This window comes from Myxine glutinosa, chromosome 7 (assembly GCF_964187855.1).
Source record: "Myxine glutinosa chromosome 7, kmMyxGlut1.1, whole genome shotgun sequence".
Classification (NCBI taxonomy): domain Eukaryota; kingdom Metazoa; phylum Chordata; class Myxini; order Myxiniformes; family Myxinidae; genus Myxine; species Myxine glutinosa.
In genome coordinates, this window is record NC_136267.1 from 13,758,817 (window position 1) to 13,784,148 (window position 25,332).

Consider the following 25,332-nt stretch of genomic DNA (forward strand, 5'->3'; position numbering starts at 1 on the left):
CTCATCGCCAGTGATCACTGTGTTGAGGAAGCTGGGATCGCTGTTCACAGTCTCCAGCATGTCCTGTGCGATCTCCAAACGGAGTTGCTTCTGCTCAATCGTTAGCAGCTTTGGTACGAACTTCGCTGAGATTCTCCTGAAGCCCAAATCCTCCTTCATAATGGAATGAACGGTGTTGAATCTTGCGGATCGTTTCCACTTGGGAATCGCCAAGCTTTACACAAAATTTGATGCAGTAGCGTTGTTCAGATTTTTCCGTCATTTTGTCAAAAACGAAAATCCGACGGCGCTCACTTACACTTCCTCACTCATCGGCGGTCTGCCGTCGAATGACAGCTTCTGCAGGTGGGAAAAAATTCACGCGTGCGCATTAGGATCGCCTACATACGTGCACCAATCAACGCCTCCCTAGCTTCTTCTTTTTTACGCACGAAAAATAAAGGTCGGATACTTTTTGAACACAGTAGTATATTACCAAATTAAAATAATAAAAACTTTGCATGTAAATGCAAACCGGGAATTCATTCTCAAAGCATTTATAGAAAATATTATTGTTTATTTATTTATTTACACCTGTGGGAAGCCAAAAGCAAACAATCAACGTGGAAAAGGTGAATGCTAAACCATGGAACCAATAAATTCCACATTCCTGTGCCACTTTCAGTCGAACGGCAGACATGGACAGCCGGTTCGTGAATGACTTGGTCAAAAAAACGGCGAATGGCGAAAACCAAAAAAAATGGCAAAAACATAATAATAATAATAAAAAACACACCTTCCACTCCACTTGGCCCAACTGGTGAAGATGTCCTGAGAGGACTGCATGAATCTGCAAAGCTGTGAAAATAGGACAAAATTACACAAAAGCAACAGATTGTTACATGATTGAGAAATCGAACAAAAGGAATGAAAGTGGTACAAGCTGCAGCAACATTTTAAACCATATGACATTTTCAACAAGTGAAGAGAAAACAAAATAAGCAATTCCCACACAGTTCTTTGGTTTCTGAGTAATTCCACCGCTGGTATCAGATGTACAATTCCAGCTACATATTCTCTCATCACAGCCAAATCAGAAGCACAGTGAAAAATAATTCTGGAAGTGTTTTAGAGACTTAGGTCATCAATAAGGCAGAGCCTTAGGTCGCACATTGCTTCGGCCAGTAAAGTTCAAAATATGTCTTTATTCTTCATACATAATGGAGTTAGAACAAAGCTTGGGTAATTGTTTAGGGGAACAATTGCAAACTATCTGTTGTCGAGTTCTCAGATAAGTGTCCAGCATAAGCTTCAAGAACATCACTTTTCCTCGAAGGTTCTTTTTGTACTTGGGCTAAGGCTCGTAATAGAGATGACATACACACACCCCGACACACACACCCCGACACACACACCCCGACACACACACCCCGACACACACACCCCGACACACACACCCCGACACACACCCCCCCGACACACACCCCCCCGACACACACCCCCCCCGACACACACCCCCCCGACACACACACCCCCGACACACACCCCCCGACACACACCCCCCGACACACACCCCCCGACACACACCCCCCGACACACACACCCCGACACACACACCCCGACACACACACCCCGACACACACACCCCGACACACACACACACCCCGACACACACACACACCGACACACACACACACACACCCCGACACACACACACACACAAACACACACACACACACACACACACACACACACACACCCCGACACACACACACACACACACACACACACACACACACACACACACCCCGACACACACACACACACACACACACACACACACACACACACACACACACACACACACACACACACACACACACACACACACACACACACACGGCTTGGGGAAGTGCCATCTCTACCATCACTTCCCGGGATACTCTGGGTACCCGAATGGCTAACAATGGCGCCGCTTTACTCAGCGGGGCATTTCCTCAAGAAGAATTTCCTCCTCCCCATGGATGGTAACCGATGGGGATTGTGCACGCTCTATTATTTCAAGCAGGGAAGCATGTATGTGCATACCATTTTCTTTTAAGTCTTTGGTATGACTTGAACCGGTCCAAACCGGATGGGTATTTTTTAGGAGACACCATCTCCTTACTGGATGGCCGTTGGCTCCCTACAGGAGCTCATCCACCCTTTTCCAGATGTTAGTTTTTAATCCTCGCAGGGTGTCACAGTCACCCTCCCGAGTAGCAAAGCCCGTGAGGGGTGTCAGTTTAGTCGCCGACATCCCGACCATGCAGCAGGGAGCACTGAGTTACATGTTACCAGTGGCAGTCCCAAAAGACCGACCTGACCAGCTTCTTGGTTCTGTCCTCTAAGCTCACGCCACATGTCGACCTGTTTTCTCAAGCCTGACTACGAGGACATTTACTTCCCTCGATCCCCGAGTATCTTGTTCACATCTTCCAGAAGCTTTAATTACAAGTCGTATCAATTTTGTTTTTTTTTAATCATGGCCGTAAATGTGGGTCATTTCAGGTATGACCCCTCGGCCATGTGGCATATCCCTCAAAAAGCAAAGGTGGGGTGGGAAATTATGACTATATTTGCATGAACACGCAGGCAGATTTTAAACAGGATTGATTATTTTTGTTCATTTTCTGATTCCAATAACAACTATAAAGCATCTGAAAATGCAAAACCTGCCCTCATCCGCTTTGTATTCAGACTTCTTCTTCCGTATGCTAAACATGACAACAACGGCTAAACAAAAAAAAATACAAAAAATTGACAATTTTAGCCGATGTTGACATGTTGACCTTTTGATCTGAAGAAAATAATAATAATAATCGGCTTCAGCCTTTGATTGGTGAACCAATTCAGTGCCCCCAATATACTATTTCTTAAAATGTTAGGTCAATTTGATGAAAATTGATGATTTTATGTGATGCTGGCCTTTGACTTTTTTTTTTCTTTTTTTTTTTTTGTTGTTTTTTTTTTTGTTGTTGTTTTGTTTTTTTTGTTTTTTGGTTTTTTTTTTTGTTTTGTTTTGTTTTGTTTTGTATACAAAGTCGAGGCTCGTGTGAGAGCTAACGCATCAAACACAAAAAAACACAAACAGACACATAAAACATAAAATGAAGGGAGCGGGAGACAAGAGGGGCAGAAGACAAATTATTAATTTGTCTTCTCCATATTCTCATTATAAAGCTTTGTTGAAAATTTGATGAAAAGGCTCAAATGGTTAAAAAAAAGTTATGGCCCGGACAGGCACACAGCCACACAGAAGTGATTGCAAAACCCCGTCCGTCTCCTGCTGAGCGGGGATGTTAACACCAAACTCAATGGCATTGTGGTTAGCACACATTGCGATTCTGATTCTGGGAGGTCAGTCATTCAATTCAGATCCTGGCCAACTCAAACCAAAAAAAAAATTAAATTGTGTGTGCTGCTTCTTAGCTTGACGCTTGACATCAAGGATAGTTCAAAAACCGTGGGTTGGCAACCTTTGTGGTGGAAGATGTCGCACTAAAAGTAGCCGGCTGACCATTGACAGCGCCGTCACCCAGCGCGTTCCAGGAAGTGACTTTCCGTAATGTCAACCACCGTGTTTGTCTGAAGTCAAGCCTTGTGTTGTCTGCTGTCGTTGTCTGCACATGAGTGTGTGTTGTGTGATTTATATGCGCGACTGCTATTCCACGAGCCTTAGAAACAGTAGCAAAAGAAATTCATAGACGAATTGTGATACTTAGAGCTACCATGTTGAAAGTTATGACTTCCATTTTTCTGGAGAGTAATCAATGTTGAAAACAATCAATAAAATATCCCAACATTCACTCACAGGCCTCAATTATGTTCTCCAAAGGAGGATACCTCATCCATTTAAAAATGATTTTTATCCCTTACGATGAGCTAACCAACACAGATTCAGTGGAATTACTCTAGATACATTTCAATAAGACATTGTAAAAACAACAATCTCCATTCACACATACCTTGTAGAATCTCTCTGTTTTTTTGCTTCAGATAATTTTCTTTCCTTCCGCAACTGTTTCTTTTGTTTCTGCAGCACAAAAAGAACAAACAAAAGCAAATTATTCAATATAATTATTTTGAACTGATGTAATATATATATATATATATATATATATATATATATATATATATATATATATATATATATATATATACAGTATATATATATATATATATATATATATATATATATATATATATATATACACATACATACATGGACAGTGCCTTCAGAAAGTATTCACACCCCTCGACTTTTTTCACATTTTGTTATGTTACAGCCTGAATTTATAATTGATTAAATTGAATTGAGATTTTGTTTGTCACTGATCTACACATTATACACCATAATGTGCAAGTGGAGTTTTTTTTTTAAAGATTTTTACGGCGTAGCCCATAGGGCAAAGCCGCCTAGAACAATGTTTGTCCATCCGTGTATGTGTGTGTATGTGTGTGTATGTGTGTGTATGTGTGTGTATGTGTATGTGTGTGTGTGTGTGTGTGTGTGTATGTGTATGTGTGTGTGTGTGTATGTGTATGTGTATGTTCACTCCCAAGCCTACAAGGACCACATACAACACTACAAAGATGCCCTCTCCCGCGCCCGCTCTGCCTACTACTCTCAAATTATCCACTCTGGCTCCGGAAACCCAAAAGCACTCTTCTCGACAATAAACAAACTCCTCCGCCCCCTGAACACCACCACCCAGTCATTCACAGTAGACAACTGCATCTCCTTCCTCTCTTTCTTCCAACGCAAAATTGACAACATCTACAACAGCTTGACCACCGCCGCACCCGCTCCCCCTCCAACCACCTGCCCCCCCTTGTCCTGCCATCCCCTGTCTCGGTTCTCCCCAATCTCTCCTACTGACCTCTCTGAACTCCTCATAGGAATGAAAACTGCCACCTGCACTCTTGACCCCATCCCCTCCAGCTTTGTCAAAGCCTCCCTCCCTGCTCTCTCTCCACTTATCATTGCAACAATAAACTCCTCCCTGTCTACAGGCATCGTCCCACCTTCCCTCAAAATTGCTGCTGTTACCCCCATTCTAAAAAAACCTGGTCTAAACCCTGACACCCTAAACAACTTCAGACCCATCTCCAACCTACCCTTTCTGTCAAAAGTTTTGGAACGCGCTGTAGCCACTCAACTCAAACATCATCTCTCTGCCAATAACTTGTATGAAACATTCCAATCCGGATTCCGCTCCAACCACAGTACTGAAACTGCTCTCCTCAAAATCACCAACGACCTTCTCCTCTCCTCTGACGCTGGCAACCTCAACATTCTCGTCCTCCTCGACCTCAGCGCTGCCTTTGACACCATCGATCACACTATCCTCCTCACCCGACTTGAATCCACCTTTAACGTCACCGGCACTGCCCTCTCTTGGATTAAATCATACCTCTCTGACAGATGCCAGTTCATCTCCATCAATAACTGCAAATCCCCCACTGCTCCCCTCCCCCAAGGTGTCCCCCAAGGTTCAGTTCTTCGCCCCCTCCTCTTCATCCTTTACCTGTCCCCGCTCGGTCACTTAATCCGCCGTCATGGTCTCCAATTCCACTGCTTCGCCGATGACATCCAGCTTTTCATCTCCACCAAGTCCGTCTCCACCGACACCCACTCTATCCTGACAAACTGCATCACTGAAATAAAATCCTGGCTTCAAATCAACTTCCTCAAGCTTAACTGTGATAAATCTGAAATAATCATCATTGGCCCAAAAACGCTCACAAAATCCACCCATAACTTTGCCCTCAACATCGACGGTATCCCAGTATCCACCTCCCCTCACATCCGGAATCTTGGCGTCATCTTTGACCAAACCCTTTCCTTCGACAAATACACTAAACAGATCACAAAGTCAGCCTTCTTTCACCTGAAAAACATTGCCCGTCTCCGCTCATCCCTCTCCTCCACGGCTGCAGAAACCCTCATCCACGCCTTCATCACCTCCCGTCTGGACTACTGCAATAGCCTCCTCTATGGTTCACCCTCAAAAATCACCAATAAACTCCAATACATTCAGAACTCCGCTGCCCGTCTACTCACTCATTCCCGGACCCGTGACCACATCACCCCCGTCCTTTACAAGCTTCACTGGCTCCCCATCCCCCAGAGAATCCAGTACAAAATCCTCCTCTTGACATACAAAGCCCTCCATAACCTGGCCCCATCCTACCTGGCTGACCTCCTCTCCAGACACACTCCCACCCGCAACCTCCGCTCTGCTGGTACCAACCTCCTGACCCCCTCCATCCGGACCAAATTCAGATCCTGGGGGGACAGGGCCTTCTCCATCGCTGCTCCCACCCTCTGGAACTCACTACCTCACACCATCAGAGACTCCTCCTCACTCACCACATTCAAAACATCACTAAAGACCCACCTGTTCAACGCTGCATTCAACATTCAACCCACAGCATTTAACCCCTGACTATCTCTTCTCCTTCTCCCTCCTTTTGCTTTAAATATTTCCCTATTGATTCTTGTCTTGTCTTTTTGATTCTTGTCTTATATATATGCCGTATATCGCTGCTGTTTGTTTTCTTGATTCTTGTCTTTTTGCAATTGTTGTTTTCATGTATTGTTATGCATTATGTTTTCCACTCTGTCAAAGCGCCTTTGGGCTTCTGGAAAAGCGCTATACAAAATAAATGAATTATTATTATTATTATTATGTGTGTGTGTGTGTGTGTGTGTGTGTGTGTGTGTGTGTGTGTGTGTGTGTGTGTGTGTGTGTGTGTGTGTGTGTGTGTGTGTGTGTGTGTGTGTGTGTGTGTGTGTGTGTGTGTGTGTGTGTGTGTGTGTGTGTGTGTGTGTGTGTGTGTGTGTGTATGTCCCCTCAAACGCATACCAATCAGATCTGAGGATCTGGTCACATGACAGGGTGATGTGATTACGTCTGATGTCATTACGCGGTACAGCGGCTGTCTCCGCACACCGCAATTTTGATTCCAATTTCATTCAGGCAGAACATATCGTGTTCTGTCATATATCACAATCGCCATGCTCTACCTTGACGTTTTTCATTCAGTGTCAAAAACAAACAAACCGATTGTTAAAATGATCATCAAATATCAAAAGCATAGACGTTACAGATCTTCCAACAACACATATAGGCATATATACACATAGACAACATACATATAGGCCTTAGGCTTCATCCCTTCATGGCTCACTTTCAGGCCGCTTCGGACAAATTAGCCCAGGTTTCTTAATACAGTAGTATTGTTTTGGCAATAATAATAGCGTTAATACCAACAATATAGTAAATATAATCGTAACACTGCAATCCCTTTGTCGTTATTGCAAAGTTTATTGATTGAAGCGGTGTATGGTTGGTTCATTATTGACTCGAAACACAGAATAAACCAGTGTCTCAATATTAATGAATGAATGAATGATCGTTTTAAGGCCATTTTCCCCGCTAAAGCGGGGGTTAGCCTTGCGGGCCCCATGACAATCATGGTTCCCTGTTTGAGGCAATGTTTTTATGGCCGGATGCCCTTCCTGACGCCAACCCTTGGTCACGCTCTTACGATGCGCAGGGATACGGTGTACCTATTCTAAATCGGGGTACACACCGTGATCATTCATCCCAGCAAGCTGGTACTCAAGTTGCCGACCTCGGAAGGATGACAGGCTGAGTCAACCCCCCTGGCGTTAATTCAACTTGTGTAAATGTGATATTTCAGTTTTTTCTTTTTAATAAATTTACAAAACTTTCTAAAATCCTGTTTTCTCTTTGTCATTATGGGGTATTGAGTGTAGATTGATAAGGGAAAAAATGAATTTAAACGATTTCAGCATAAGGCTGCAACATAACAAAATGTGAAAAAAGTGAAGGGGTCTGAATACTTTCTGAATGCACTGTGTGTATGTATATATATATATATATATATATATATATATATGTATATATATATATATATATATATATATATATATATATATGTATATATATATATATATATATATATATATATATATATATATATATATATATATATATATATATATATATATATATATATATATATATATATATATATATATATATATATATATATATATATACATATATATACATATATATATATATACATATATATACACACACACATATACATATATATACACACACACACACATATATATACACACACACACACACACACACACACACACACACACACACACACACACACACACACACACACACACACACACACACACACACACACACACACATATATATATATATATATATATATATATATATATATATATATATATATATATATAGTGCATTTTGGATTGTACCTTGGTAAGTGCTTGGGTTTTGTCCTCTACACCCTCGTTCACTTGTGTTGGGTCGTGAGCATCCTCTGACTTCACGTTCAAGTTCAACGAGTCCGACGCACATGTGGAGGGCTCAAAAGGTGCAGTTTCTGCACCCTCAGCAGAAAAGTATTCCCCAGACTGGAGACTTTTCCCTTGCTCAAGTTCACTCAGTAAATCTGGCTGCTCCATGCTATCTTGAATGCCTGGAATAAAATGACGTGGAGGTTAATTACTTATCGTGGAGGTTAATTACCTATCTCCCCTTGAGAAGTATCCCTGGAATTAGTGTGTGATCCTGCAACATATATCAAACCAAAAGATTATATGATGCCATTAGTTTTGCCTAGTGGACAGCCGACATAAAAAATGCCAAACCTACATCTCTTCCACGAAAACACGTTCCAAATTAACGTTTCCGTGACCACAAATGGAAGAAATTCACATCAACAATTAAACAAGTAGTCATCCGGAGCACGATACTTGCAAAATCCTCCCCCCACCCCCAAGAAAAAAAAATCCATTGATACAGCAAATTGTCCATTTCATCAAGATTAAAATTGACAATCTTGATAAAAGCTCAGGTCAACAGGAAGAAAAGTGACGATTTTTCAGATGAAAAATGATGATTTTGTAAGGTTGACCTTGAGTTGACCTTTGACCTTTTGCCCTCAAAAATAGTTAGTTTCCCTATTTAGTGACTCAATGTGCAAATGCTGTTCAATTTTCAAGTCAATCAGATGAAAATCGAGGATTTTAAAAACTTGGCCTATGTTGACCTCAAAAATAGTTGGTGGTTGAATTCAGTGACCATATATGTAAATCCTCTTAGAATGTCAAGTCAATCAAATGAAAAGTCGATTTTAGAAATTCGGCCTATGTTGACCTTTTGGCCTATGTTCACATAAAATATAACTTGTGGTTGAATTCAGTGACCAGATATGCAAGTCATCTTCAAATTTCAAGTCAATCGGATAAAAATTGAGGATTTTAGAAATTTGGCCTATGTTGACCTTTTGGCCTATGTTGACCTTTTGGCCTATGTTGACCTTTTGGCCTATGTTGAGCTCAAAAATACTTGGTGGTTGAATTCAGTGACCAGATATGCAAGTCCTCTTCAAATTTCAAGTCAATCGGAAGAAAATTGAGGATTTTAGCAATTTGGCAAAGTTGGTGACCTTTGGCCTATGTTGACCTTTTGACCTTTTGACCCCAAAAACAATAGGTTTCTCAATTGGGACGACCTATACAACTTGGTGAAGTTTCGTGACGATCGGTTTAGAATTGTGACCTGTAGGCCGGTGACAAACAAACAGACAAACAGACAGACAGACAGACAGACACAGACAGACAGAACCACAAACGCAACCGAGCAATATACTTGAAAAATCTTCGATTTTGCAAGTAATAAAGCCCATACCCACGGTTTACTCTTATTTTGCATGTACCAAATAATGTAAGAAAACAGTGATCTTCATCACGTGGCGAACAGACTCTGCCTCGGATGGCACATTTGAGAGCGTATTCATTTATTTCCCGTCGGCAAACTATGTTGCCGTTAAACTATGTTTTAAAACTAATAAAAACTAATTTGCGATTCATCGTATTCATCGCTTCACATTTGCGACAGTGAAGACTTCACTTCCGGCAGCCAATCACAGAACGCGTTGTTGCGAGCCCGAGAGCCTGCGCCATTACGGTTCGCAATTCGATTTCTTCCGGAGAAAATAATAATTTCTCGATTTCTTATGCGCATTATTTCTCCCAATTCAGTCAGAGCGAAGGGCGGAAGCGAAGAGCGTTGTTTTTTTTGTTTACGGGCGTACGGGCGGGGTAGAGCGTACGGGTAGCGTTTTTTTTTTTTTTTGGCAAGGAACGGGCACCCACGTACGGGCATGCCCTAGTATATATAGTTAAAGGATGACATCCTGTATTGTTTATGTCACAATTGTTTTTGCTATGGATGTGAATATAGCGTTTTGGCGATACGCAGGCTCAGTTTCAAGTTGCCAGCAGATGGTATTTCATTTTGTAGGTTTGTGATAATTTTAAAACATACTTGTTCCCCACCACCGACATCAAATTTTAATACACCCAATGGCTGATGCAAACTGATCAATGATTGAGCCAGTTGCCGTAAATCAGCAGCCAATGGAACAAATAGCAAATAACAGCTTTTGTCAAAGACTTGTTTGTTCTGTATTTGTTAAATGCTCAAAAGGAAGCAGAGCAAGCAAGCAAAAACCCAACAACCACTTGGCCCGCACATCCGACTCAATCACACCTCTTGTCGCAACTGAGGTCAGCCCAAGTTCAATGAATACATCGCCAAATGATTAGAGGTTGGTTGGTTGGTACGACACAACTTTTATGTGCTTTAATACAGTCCTGAGTTGCGCCATTAGGTTTGCAAAGTCAGCAGTGGTGAAATTTTAATCATTATCAAAAACCACCATATCAGGTAAGCCATGGGTGGCAAAAATGGCAATTCCATTTTGAATAAGTATCGATGATGATGATCAACGACATTTTGTTTCTTGACAACGGAACAGCATAGTCAATATTAATACTGCTGGATGGGCAATTTGGGCACTCCCAAGGAATGTAGAGGTACTGGCCCCGAGGATGGATGAATGAGTAGTTTGACATGCCGCAGATGTCCATGCCATGCATTTAACGTCATGATCCATTAAAAACACAATTGCGAGCAAACAACTTCATCTTGATAATTCCTGGATGGGCATCATGTAGCATGTTGAGAGCATTAGACCTTAAGGCAGTATGTATCACCACCCAGTTGCCCTAGAGAACGCACCCTTGCTAAAGGCTTAACTCTGTCGATCATACGAATAAAGAATGTAATTCCTCATCACCAATGCAAGGCCACTCTGACAACAGAAAAATCAGCACCTTAGACAGCACTTGATCTATTTTGGTATGTGATGTATGCACAGATGCTGAAGCGGAGTGGAGGTGTGGCGGAATTGCCCTTACTGCCTTTTTCCAGGAGGCTGAGGGGCAGCATGTGCTGATCACGTGAACGCCCGAACAGGTCTGACAACATTGCTGAACTAGCAGACTGCGTGAAAAGCTTCTAAAATGCCCGTCTACTCACCCATTCCCGGACCCGTGACCACATCACCCCCGTCCTTTACAAGCTTCACTGGCTCCCCATCTCCCAGAGAATCCAGTACAAAATCCTCCTCTTGACCGACAAAGCCCTCCATAACCTGGCCCCATCCTACCTGGCTGACCTCCTCTCCAGACACACTCCCACCCGCTACCTCCGCTCTGCTGGTACCAACCTCCTGACCCCCCCGCCCCCCATCCGGACCAAATTCAGATCCTGGGGGGTCAGAGCCTTCTCCATCGCTGCTCCCACCCTCTGGAACTCACTACCTCACACCATCAGAGACTCCTCCTCACTCACCACATTCAAAACATCACTCCAAGACCCACCTGTTCAGCACTGCATTCAACCCACAGCATTTAACCCCTGACTATCACTTCTCCTTCTCCCTGGTGTTGGGCTAGCGGCTAGGGTGCCGGCTTAGGATACCTAGGATCCTGGGTTCGAATCCCGGTCAATCGCTGAATTAACGCCAGGGGGGTTGACTCAGCCTGTCATCCTTCCGAGGTCGGCTAATTGAGTACCAGTTCACTGGTAATTCCCTGTTTGTCGTTAAAGGCGGCAAAAAGGGTTGGTGTCAGGAAGGGCATCCGGCCGTAAAACATTGCTTCAAAAAGGGGACCAAAAAACAACAACAACCACGGTTCCCGAAAAAGGCCAACCCCTGCTTGCGGGGAAAAATGGCCTCTAAAGGTGGTTTTTTTTTTTTTTATCACTTCTCCTTCTCCCTCCTTTTGCTTTAAATATTTCCCTATTGATTCTTGTCTTTTTGCAATTGTTGTTTTCATGTTTTGTTATGCATTATGTTTTGCACTCTGTCAAAGCACCTTTGGGCTTCATGAAAAGTGCTATACAAAATAAATGAATTATTATTATTATTATTATTAAAATGCGCCATATTCTGTGACTGCGAATAACTTTGTCATCGCAAGTCTTTTGGAGTCTTTGGAAGCAGACCGCAAAATTTCCTTAAAAGGATTTGCCGATTCCTATTTCTCCTGCATTTAGTCACTTTTCACTGTGATAATACACTGCTCGTATCCTGGTAGCAAATGATGCTACCTGACAAGCCCACAGCTGCCATAGGGTTACATGGGATAGCGATAGTGTTTTATAGTACACTACCACCAATTGTTATGATTGATCATTCTCAGTATCGCACGTGAGCCTAATCACTTTTTTTGGACCTTTTGTTGTGCATGTACAACAGCGACTGGAGCACGACGTCCGGTTTGATGTTTAATTTGTTTGAAGTTTCAATATCTATGTTCAATGAGTACGGAGCATTTTTGTTCGATTTGCGGCCTAAATTTCTTCTTCAGTTTGCAACTTGCTGTTTATCTCCAATTATTTATCTTTTACCCCAAATCAGTAAAGGGAAGAATATGTTTTTATTATTATTTATTTAAAATAAATTTGTTTCATTTGCCCCCAAATAAATTCTGCCCTCCCCTCTCCCCTCATGCTTCCTACCACTTTGGCATGCATGCCAGTGTGCACATCATCTAAAATCTGCATGTGTATTGGATAGGAATTCCATCAGTGCATCGTTTCTGTGAGGATGGGAACAATTAATGAAATGAATGAAAAAATGAATGATCGTTTTAAGGCCATTTTTCCCCGCTAGAGCGGGGGTTAGCCTTGCGGGTCCCATGACAATCAAGGTTCCCTGTTTGAGGCAATGTTTTTATGGCCGGATGCCCTTCCTGACGCCAACCCTTGGTCACGCTCTTACGATGCGCAGGGATACAGTGTACCTATTCTAAGCTGGGGTACACACCGGGATCATTCATCCCAGCAAGCTGGTACTCAATTTGCCGACCTCAGAAGGATGACAGGCTGAGCAAACCCCCCTGGCGTTAATTCAGCGATCGACCGGGATTCGAACCCAGGATCCTGGGATCCCAAGCCGGCACCCTAACCGCTAAGCCAACACCAGGCTGTGAGGATGGGAACACAGGTTGGAAATTCATAAAGCGGATTGCGGCTCAGTGTGTCCGCACGATCCAACTGCAGTCCTAGCTTGTACTACTTGAAATGATAATTATTAAAAATCATTTATTACCTTTCCAACAGCACCAGTATTATTTGGCAGTAGGAACCCTTTTCAATAAAGCACGATGGAACCTGGTAGGTCTCATAATCCATCTCTTGAAACCCACCCAAGTGTGGAGATGGCAGCCAACAGTGTGTGTGTGTGTGTGTGTGTGTGTGTGTGTGTGTGTGTGTGTGTGTGTGTGTGTGTGTGTGTGTGTGTGTGTGTGTGTGTAACAACAGCTTGGGTATTAATGGGTAACCAGTATCTGCCAGAGGGAAATGTGCCCAAAATTGATGTGCTGTTATGCAAGGAGAGGTGTGTTGCAATAGATAACATACCTGCCATCGTCTGTCTCTCTCATGGTGCAGTGCACGACGTAATCCACAAAAGTCTTGGTATTCACAAAGGTGAATGCCAAAAATGCTCGCTGATGAACACAAGCAGACACAGCTCATCATACCAAAAAAACTTTGAAAATGGGCATTGTCTATAATTCCAATGTAATTTTTTTGGATACAAAGTGAAGTCTCATGGAAGAGCAAGAACACAGAATAGACCAGGATGCAACAGCACAAAATTAACAGCAAAACGACAGAGGGGAAACACCAACAGCAAGGCAAAGTGACAAAATAGACTGCGACAAACAAAAAAAGGATGCAGGTGAGGATGAGGGGCAGGGGAGGATGCAAGGGTGGACAAAATGAATAAAGAAGCAAGCTCTCAGAATGGAAAAACTGGAAATTTGGAAAGAAGTGGGCTTGGGGAGAGAGAAGGGTAAATTCGCTGGGGTAGAAAATATCATGGTTTTGGATAGGGGATGATCTCAGATGGGTGGTGAACAGCTGTGTTGAAGTCCTGCAGGGAATACATGATTGAAGAGAATGTGGAAGATGTCTATTGGACTGAGGAAGCTCGCATGGAACGCGTGAACCATTGTCTGAGACCTCATCTGTTCTTCCTTATTACTTAAATTAGCCAAGTAGCTCTAATTACTTTTGTTTTTGTTAAAGTGTAATTTCAACCACCCCAATCTTATAGCAAATACAGTATGGATATATATATATATATATATATATATATATATATATATATATATATATATATATATATATATATATTCGGATCGATTGTGCCTTTTCCCTTAAAAGCATGAAACTTGGCACATGGCTAGAATACCCGAAAAGAAAGATTTTTAGTCCAGGGGGCATCCCCAATTTCACCCCATATGGCGGCCATCTTGAAATCCAAAATGGCCGTCATACAAGACCTATTTTGATGAATATCTCCATAATTAGAACAGATATCAAAATGGTTGAAGTGCCTATACCTACATTTTTAGGGTCTAGGAATCCAATGGCAACATAAAATATTCAATAGTATATGGCAGCCATCTTGAAATCCAAGATGGCCGCCATAACAGACCTGTTTTGATGAATATCTCCATAATTAGAACAGCTATCTAAATGGTTGCAGTGCCTACACCTACATTTTTAGGGTCTAGGAATCCAATGGTAACATAAAATATGAAGCAGTATGTGGCGGCCATATGAAAATATTAATTTTGCATAGTATCATGCAAACTGGGAAAGCACATAAATACTCTTACCAGGTTGGCATTCTTATGTGATTTAAAGCGTCTATGAAAGTAATTATTTTTTTAACGCTGATGCCAATTTTCTGGGTCAATGATCAAATGAAAACGTAGAATATTGGTTAATGTGTGGCATCACAAGATGGCCACCATCTAGGGACCATTTTTATTCACGTCGTATTATGTAATGCATCAGAGTATTGTAAGATATTCAGGCCAAGGTTTTGGTTCAGTGGTCAAGAAATCTCTGAAGCTGCACTTTCGTGACCAAATGCAATTTGTATTTATATTGTTAAGCTCATTTCAGATGCCCTTTGATGAACCTATTTTTGTTTTCTTTTTCTCTCATTTCAGGACAATCATCTGCTTCTGAGGTAACCGTTAGAAGTCATCACCGTGTCCGCCGTTGAGGATGTCAAAGCGGATGAAACTCGTAGACCCTTCACAGCCGCTTGCTGAACGGCATTGGGAGATTCAATGGGAACTGTGCATTTTGTGCCAGGAGTCAACTGGCATTTTGTGCCAGTCAAAAAGTTACCTCTGTTTGGCAGCTCATCAGTAACAGACCAGCTGACAGATAAACACAAGGTAGCCTCATTGAAGAGTGATGTTCAACTGTTTTCTCGCCTCTATATTGCCTGTCAAACCCGCGAGGGAAACCTGGATGAATTTTTCCGTCATGAAAATCAATCTTTCCCTCCATCTCTGTCCAAGGATGGGAAGCTTCGACCTGGTACAAAGAGCGACCTTTTGGACTGCTTAGAGGAACTTTCACCATCAAGCACACAGATGCCAGAGGTGACATGTGTCATACTTGACGGGGCAGTAATTGTTCAAAAGCTAAAGCCCGATGTTGGCACAGTCAAAACATTTGGCGAATATGCCGAAAAGGTCTTCATCCCATTTGTTTTCTCACAGTACAAATCTGCAACCCGACTTGATCTGGTGTGGGACCGTTACCTACCCGACAGCCTTAAGAGCATGACCCGTGAAAAGCGTGGCAAGGGGGTTCGCCGACGAGTAGATACCTCAGTTGCAATTCCTGGACAGTGGCAGAACTTTCTTCGAGTTGATGAAAACAAGCGTGAACTCTTCAGCTTCCTTTCCAATGAAACAATTAAATCATTTGAAGACCAGCGCAAGGAGCTAGTTGTCACACTTGATACAGAGGTTCTTACTGCTCCACCACGCATTGATCTAGAATCACTCTCCCCGTGCACTCAGGAAGAGGCAGATGGTCGGATGTTCCTACATGCTGCTGATGCAACACAGAGAGGGCATAGTAAGGTCCTCATACAAACTGTGGACACAGATGTTGTCGTGCTTGCAGTTACAGCATCCCAGAAGCTTTCAGTGATGATATGGTTACAATTTGGGACAGGCAAGAACATGCGATTTATCTCTGCACATGATATAGCCACAGCTCTTGGCCCTGAGAAATCTAAAGCCCTCCCCATGTTTCATGCACTAACAGGGTGCGACACTTCTTCAGCGTTTAATGGGCATGGAAAGGTAACTGCATGGAATGTGTGGGAATCATTCCCTGAGCTCACAGAGGTACTAGCAGAAATTTGCCACCAGAGCACAGAGATAACTGAAACCTGCATGACCGTCATTGAGAAATTTGTTATTCTGTTGCATGATCGCACAAGTACTACTACTGACATTAACATTGTACGAAAGAAGCTGTTTGCAAAGAAGGGCAGACCTGTGGAATCAATTCCACCAACACATGATGCCCTTGTGCAGCACGTAAAGCGGGCAGTATACCAAGGCGCACTATGCTGGGGACAAGCATTGCATGCTAAGCCTGATCTACCAAGCCCCACTGAATGGGGTTGGCAAAAAACGTCTGCTGGCCAGTTCAAACCAATATGGACAACACTTCCAGAGGCTGCAAAGATCTGCAATGAACTTGTTAAGTGTGGGTGCAAAAAAGGATGTACTGGTCGTTGCCGGTGTAAGAAAGCTGCACTTCCCTGTACTTCTCTCTGCACATGTGATGGAGAATGCAGCAAAGACTAGAAAACCACAAGATGGCACAGTTACAGTCTGCGATGTCATAGACACTTTTAATCACTGAAGAATGCCAACCTGTTAAGAGTATTTATATGCATTCCCAGTATGCATGATACTATGCAAAATTAATATTTTCATATGACTGCTTAATATTTTATGTTACCATTGGATTCCTAGACCCTAAAAATGTAGGTATAGGCACTTCAACCATTTAGATAGCTGTTCTAATTATGGAGATATTCATCAAAACAGGTCTGTTATGGCGGCCATCTTGGATTTCAAGATGGCTGCCATATACTATTGAATATTTTATGTTGCCATTGGATTCCTAGACCCTAAAAATGTAGGTATAGGCACTTCAACCATTTTGATATCTGTTCTAATTATGGAGATATTCATCAAAACAGGTCTTGTATGATGGCCATCTTGAATTTCAAGATGGCCGCCATATGGGGTGAAATTGGAGATGCCCCCTGGACTAAAAATCTTTCTTTTGGGGTATTCTAGCCATGTGCCAAGTTTCATGCTTTTAAGGGAAAAGGCACAATTCATCAGTTAAGCAGCCCCACTGATATATATATCCCTTACTTGTTCATGCTCACGATTGTCTTTGGCTTTGTTTCCCCAACTCTTGTGCATTTTGCTAATGTGTCTCGTAGCATGAAGTTTCGGAGCATCATTTTGGAGCTTTTCTTACAAGTAGCCCCTCCCACCTCCCATACAAACATACTAAAATACGAAATCATACTAAAATAATTTGATGTCTGTCTGTCCGACCGTGGCACAGTTGGCCGTTACTTATCCAATCTCAACCAAACTTGCCACTGGGATCAACTCAACATGATGGAGGCTGCAGCGACTTCATTTTCCCCCCTTCCCAAGATTTTCCACCTTAGGTGAAATCCATGTAAGGTGTATAAATAGCTTATCATGGTGTTTCATCGGTATCAAGTTAAAATTATTATAACCACAAACTATTCATTCAATTCCATACAACGTATAATTCCATGACCTTAAGTGGGAGATAAACACCTATCACTGTGTAAAAAAGGCTCAGCAATGGTTGTTCTTTCTTAGAAGGTTGAAAGGTTTTGGGGTAGGCCTTCCTGTATTGATCAGGTTATATTGCGCAGTGATGGAGAGTCTCCTTACACTGTCCTTCACCGTTTGGTATGGCAGCTCAATGTGGGACAACCAATTCTAACTCGACAGGATAGTAAAGACAGCTTGTAAAATTATTGTGTGTGATCTGCCTTCCATCGAGAGCCGATACTCCATTCAAGTAGCAAAAAGAGCCAAAACTGTCATTCGAGATCAGTTCCACCCAGCACATGACGTTTTTGAACTTCTCCGTTCGGGTAAACATCATCGTTCCATCAAAACCAACTGTAATCGCTTGCACGACAGATTTTACCCAACTGCAATCCGCACCCTCAATGAATCTGTCTCAAGTTTCGTGAACATCTAAAGCATGGTTATGGATATTTTAAACTATGCCACTCTTTTCATTTTCTCATTTCTTTTCATCACCAAATGTCGGTCCCACGAATTACCCAAATGTACCCAAATTTAAGTGAATTTACCCAAATGAAAGTCATACTACGTAAAGGAAGGTTGGCCCATAGGTGGGCAATGGGCAATGTGTATGGCCCATAGGCAATGTAAGTCATACTACGTAAAGGAAGGTTGGCCCATAGGTGGGCAATGGGCAATGTGTATGGCCCATAGGCATAGGGCATCAAGTCAACATTACTTTTGTTTGTCAACATTACATATCAAGTCAACATTACAACACAACAACGATTGGGTACGGGCACGTGCATTTTTTTTCTGCACCAGATTATAGTTGTTGTTAGGGTTAGGGTTAGGGTTAGGGTTAGGGTTAGTTGTTAGGGTTAGGGTTAGGTAAATTTGGGTAAATCGTCATTTTTGAGAATTTTCATTTGGGTAAATATTCCACATCATCTATCTATAATTCCAGCAATCTGTGTGTGTGTGTGTGTGTGTCTGTGTGTCTGTGTGTCTGTGTGTGTGTTTGTTTGTTTGTCTGTGACCGCTGTTTCTCGACAACCACGGGTCCGATATACTTTAAACTTGCCAGGTATATTGCTGGGGGACCCGAGGATGTGCCTTTTCAAGGTTTGAAATTAATCGGACAAGTAGTTACCGAGCTATGTCCAAAAAACGATTCAACCAATCAGAGAGCAGCGAGCTATCACGTGTGCCGAACGTGGCGAACAGACTCTGCCTCGGACGGCACATTTGAAAGCGTATTCATTTATTTCACGTTTGCAAACTATGTTGGCGTTAAACTATGTTTTAAAACTAATAAAAACTAATTTGCGATTCATCGTAACTGCGATATGCGACCTTCCGGAGCTCCTGTGAGAGCGTGCGCCATTACGTTGGACCAAACCATTTCATGTAAATAGAGGGGGGGGATTGTCACCGTACTCGCAAGCCGTTCGCTTTGGACCAAACCATTTCATGTAAATAGAGGGGGGGGATATAATTTTAGATATATATATAGTACGGGCATGCCCTAGTTTTAACACAAATAATAAGAAAGTAGGGTGTTACTTTGATAAAATATTTATATTTACTTCACTTTGTGTGACTAGTTCACTACCCGGTGTGTACCCCGGTTTAGAATAGGTATACTGTATCCCTGCGCATCATAAGAGGTGACTAAGGGTTGGCGTCAGGAAGGGCATCCGGCCATAAAAACATTGCCTCAAACAGGGAACCATGATTGTCATGGGGCCCGCAAGGCTAACCCCCACTCTAGCGGGGAAAATGGCCTTAAAACGATCATTCATTCATTCATTCATTTTGTGTGATTAGTTCTATGTGAGATGATCTTCATCTATCTATAATTCCAGTAATCTCTGTGTGTCTGTGTGTCTGTGTGTGTGTCTGTGTGTTTGTCTGTGACCGCTGTTTCTCGACAACCACGGGTCCGATATACTTGAAACTTGCCAGGTATATTGCTGGGGACCCGAGGATGTGCCTTTTCAAGGTTTCATATTAATCGGACAAGTAGTTACCGAGCTATGGCGATTTCTTTACCAAACTCCGCAAGCCGTTCGCTTTGGACCAAACCATTGCATGTAAATAGAGGGGGGGGATTGTCACCGTACTCGCAAGCCGTTCGCTTTGGACCAAACCATTTCATGTAAATAGAGGGGGGGGATTGTCACCGTACTCGCAGGCCGTTCGCTTTGGACCAAACCATTTCATGTAAATAGAGGGGGGGGATATAATTTTAGATATATATATAGTACGGGCATGCCCTAGTCTCTCTATAATTCCAGTAATCTCTGTGTGTCTGTGACCGCTGTTTCTCGACGACCACTGGTCTGATCTAATCGAAACTTGCCAGCTATATTGCTGGGGACCTGAGGATGTGCCTTTTCAAGGCTTCATATTAATCCGACAAGTGGTTACCAAGTCATGGCCATTTATTTAGCAAACACATACATAGGGCGCCGCCTTGTGGTCACCCCTCCCCCCTTCTTCACCAACTTGGACCACGTGCGTAATGGCGTTCTGCGCCGCGGCACGTGGCCACGAAACGAGCAGGGGAGATCATCGGCAGAACGCAACATCGACTGCAGGTGTCCAGTGTCGGTTTTGGAGAGAGAGATTGGGTACAGGCACGCACTAGTTCTGATACAAATAATAAGAAAGTAGGGTGTAACGTTGATCAAATATTTATACTTCATTAATGTCTAGGGTCAACCTATGTGGGTAAACTTTCCGCCACCTTGGTCGCTTCAGCACGGATTCATTAATCCTGCAGATGTATACCGAGTTATGTTAATCCTGCAGATGTATACCGAGTTATGTCCCCCTGGCCTAAAATGGCGGCCACCGATCGGGCCGGTAAAATTTGTAAAATTCTGTTCGTATTCGTTTTCTTGGACGTCAAGAAGCACACCGTAACCTTTTACTGCATAAAATAACCTTCCTTTATGTAGTACGACTTACATTTGGGTAAATTCACTTACATCTCGGTACATTTGGGTGCATTTGGGTAATTCGTTGGACCCCCAAATGTTCTTTTTAAGGCTCTCTATTCACAATTAATCTATTTCTTTTTCAATGTAATTTTTTCAGCACGTACTGTCGAAGTACTCCCCATTGTATGTGTATCGTATATACATGACAATAAATTTAATACTATTTTTATTATTACTATTATTATTGACTTTTTAAACATTCGCTACTGTTGTTTAACACGAGACTGAAAATATTTGGAGGTAACCTGACGTCCATGAGGCATTCTATGTTTATCACATTCCGAACAGACTAATGTACCCAACCCCCACCCCTCCTCTCCTGACCTCCTCCATTCCCCCTTGGCCTATGATATGAATATTGCTTTGTCTATGTACGAGTATTGTACCATATGAAATTGTTTGTTGTATTGAAATAAAATACCAATTTCAATATCACTATCAGTTGACATTTTCTGATGAGGCAACTTCTACATTAGTGGTGAAACCAACCACCACAATAACCGCATTTGGTTCCCAAACTCCGATGATTAAATATTCCACATATCAACTTGTACCAATAAGACTAGGTAGACACATTGCCACTATTGTTCAAATGTGCGACAGTTCTTGAATGACGCCTTCCCAGACAGGTGGATCGGTAGTCATGGACCAATTGCTTGGCCACCTGGTTCACCTGACCCGTCCACATTGGACAGCAATTTAAGGGGATACGTGACACTGTCGTTTACTCATCAAAACCATTCTTTGGATGAACTTCGGGCTATCATGCTAAAATACGCAGTTTGGTGTTTGTCTGACCGTGATACATTCGCTCGTTACCTATCCAGTCTAAACCAAACTTCCCAGGGGGACTGAAGGTCACACGACGGAAGTTGTGGCGGCTTAACTTTCCCCTTCCTCGAGGCGGATTTCCGCCTTGAACGAACTTCCTTATTAAGATGTATAAACATCTTATCGTGCCGTTTTTACAAGGCTGCCATCCCCCCTTCCCATGGGTTTTTTTTCTCCTTGGACAAACGCCATGTTAAAGCAATATCGTGGCATTTTTCAAAGGCAGATTTGTAATGTAATGCTGTTCCTGCTCCATATGTGTGTTTAGCTCCATGTTTTGTGAAATACTCGAACGGGATTGTGCGAGATCTCGCGAGAACTCGCCACGCAGCTGTGGCCTGACGAAGAAAGCCGTCGTCTTTTAATAACAAAAGTAATAACAATGATTATAAATAAAATAATAATAATGTAAACAACCAACTAATACTAATAATGTAATATGTAATAGGAATAGTAACATCAACGATGTATCACCTTGAGCAGGTATCCTATTAGTATTAGTATTAGTATTACTAGTAATGAAGTGAAAAATTTATCAGAAGTAACTGGATAATGTTTATCGGATTGACCGATGTGCAGTATAACGATAATAATTAATGAAATATGGCGGTTATGTTGAAGCGTAAAAATTGCACCTGGATAGAGTAAAAACTTGATGAGATTTGCTTTCGTGCAGCATTTATAGTTTGTTTCTATCATGTTTACATCAAACGTTATAAAAGTTCAAAATTGCATAAGGAATTTATGCATAAGGAATGGACACCTGATACAAGTTCCTCACAGACAGAAATAATCACTACAATGTACGCATAAAACGCCTCCTGAATTTGTTCATGTAATGACAGCATCAAGCTTTACATTAATTTATTTTGTACAACAATGCTAGTAAATATAACAACAGAATAATTCTCCACAGAAAAACACAACCTACAGACCTGAAAGGGAGCCAGTCAGCCAGCGAATGCGCGGAACCGGCGCTTCCCGCTCGTCGCACCAAAGGATGGGCGGTACCATTCGGCGGGTTTCCGGCACCAGCAGTAAAGAAGAAAGTCAAAAACCGATATAAAGCATTGCACAATGGCACATCAAATAACACTAATAATAATAACTAATTAATTGAAATATTTTATAATAAACAAACGTAATTACTAAGATTAATATAATAATACGATTTACGACGTTGTGCATGGTCTCAGCCTTATACAACCCCTCCCTCACTTGACATAATGGTACGGTCGAGTTTCAGACATTCAGGGGAGTTCCGAAAAGGGAAGTTCATGCAAACTGGATCGTTAACCCTTTACTGTCTCCACCAAGTTCGTGCCTTTCCCTCCTGCGTGAGGATTCAAATCACTTTTTAATAAAGGTGTCATTGCAAGATTAACTCAGCTTATTTACGTACAAAATTAATTAATTAAACCGCATAAATAAAAAAAATTAAGCCATTTTATCAAAACGTTCATTTTAAGAATTAGTAAACAAATCGAGCTGTTTACCGACGATGTGTTCCGCCGCGAATTCCAAGCGGGAATTTTTCATCTGCAGGAAAATTATGTTTATTTCCACTTTTATTCCTACTTCGTGTAAATACGGTTTATATACACTGTATTGATAATAATATACATTTATATCCTTCCACATACGCATTTGATAAATGTCCTGCAATATTTATAATCACAAACAATCTCGTTTTTAATAAATAAATAATAATATTTTGTCTTTAGGGGGAAATTGCAGTGAAACGTGGAATTAACTTCTCTGTCTGTCTCTCTGACGTCACGTTGTACTCGGAATTGACGTCACTTCTCGTATTCCCCGCCCACGATTGTCCAAGGACATTATTAACTCTTTGCACCCCATAATGTATATTTACCTCTAATGTGGTCTTTAGAGTCGTTCGAACACTCTAGACAGTCTAGAGTGTTCGATGGTTATTTTATTTTTTGTGACAGGTTATTTTTACTGAATATTGCTTTAGTACGTACTATGTAGACGTTAGTATATTCTTTTATATATTGCTACATGTACTTCTTTAATACAGGATCGAGGCTCATGGAAGAGCAAGGTGACGCATGTTGGTTGTTGTTGGTTCGTATGCAGCCTGTTGTGTAGCTGCTGGTTGCATCATTTTCTGGGGACGAGGCTGTGCCCCTGTTGCAGGTGTCCTGGTGCTCATTCTGCCGACCTCCGACCGGAATGACAGGCTGAGTCAACCCAGGTGTTAATTCAACGGCTCGACAGGGGCTCAAACTCAAGACCTTAAGATCAATTTGACACAATAATCAAGGGAATGAACGAACGGCAAATGAGGAGGGAGAAGAGGGGAGGGAAGTGGGCTAATGGGGTTAAAAAAAAGATAGTTGGTATAGGTGGCAATGATATGATAATGATAAGATTGAATCCGACAGTGAGGAATTTGACGATGTAAGGTAAGCAAAAGGTAAGCAAAAGGGGAATTTGCAGGTAAGCAAAAGGGGAATGTAAAGAATCAATAGATAACAAGAAAGAGCAATCAGAGATCGCAGACCCTCGCCAGGACGTGTTTGTATTTTGTGTGGTGTTTATGAAGGTGGAGATTTATGTTCAATTCAATCCAATATGGCTGCCGAACCACGTGACCGATGACATCGTCAATTTTATTCCCCTGTGCAATCTATGTGTAGATTTTATATATATATATATATATATATATATATATATATATATATATATATATATATATATATATATATATATATATATATATATATATATATATATATATATATATATATATATATATTGTTACGGAAACGGAGAGGGCTTCCCTCGTTGCCCTGCGGAGATTAACCCGCCGTTCCTTCCTTCTACTAACCACTCTCCGTTCCTGGTCGTCCCAACGCTCCCTCCCGCCCGCAGCGCCGCCAGGGTATTCCGGCCAGAAAGTCGGAATGGCCTTCCCGGGACCTGAGTGCAACGCTCGGTCGTGAGACAGGGAAGAGATGGCCGGTCGAGCTACGGTTTTAGGTTACCGAGCGGGTTTAGTAACCCGTAGTTCGAACCATTAACAAACTACACCCGATTCTAACGTTGGCCAAATCGCGCTATGCTAAATCAATGATGGAAAGGACACGACGACTGGGAAAGATGAAACGACGCACGGGGGTACAGTTCTCAAGACCTCCGGAGAAGGGTGTAATTACAGTGGTGGAGAAAAGGGGTAGATTACAAGGCAGAGTGAGGTAAAGACACAGAAGAGATGGGCACATAAATACAGGCTTATTTATACCCAGACAGACCACGGACAAACGGACAAGGTAGACGCACACAGGGGTTGATGGCAGG

General features: G+C 42.1%; 2 protein-coding genes across 3 annotated transcripts in view; one reads left to right on the top strand and one right to left on the bottom strand.

Moving 5' to 3' along the window:
* Nucleotides 1–23,010, bottom strand: part of LOC137418497 (uncharacterized) — a 164,958-nt gene extending 141,948 nt beyond the window's left edge. Inside the window, exons 1-5 of the mRNA XM_078781286.1 lie at nucleotides 22,944–23,010; nucleotides 13,884–13,972; nucleotides 8,360–8,583; nucleotides 3,987–4,054; nucleotides 776–837 (exon numbers count right to left, since the gene is read on the bottom strand). Of these exons, the coding sequence (XP_078637412.1) occupies nucleotides 776–837; nucleotides 3,987–4,054; nucleotides 8,360–8,583; nucleotides 13,884–13,890 (361 nt within the window). The 5' untranslated portion in view covers nucleotides 13,891–13,972; nucleotides 22,944–23,010. The remainder of the gene's footprint in view (nucleotides 1–775; nucleotides 838–3,986; nucleotides 4,055–8,359; nucleotides 8,584–13,883; nucleotides 13,973–22,943) is intronic.
* URM1 (ubiquitin related modifier 1) overlaps nucleotides 1–25,332 on the top strand; it is a 244,980-nt gene that overhangs the window by 113,116 nt on the left and 106,532 nt on the right. The window lies entirely within an intron of this gene.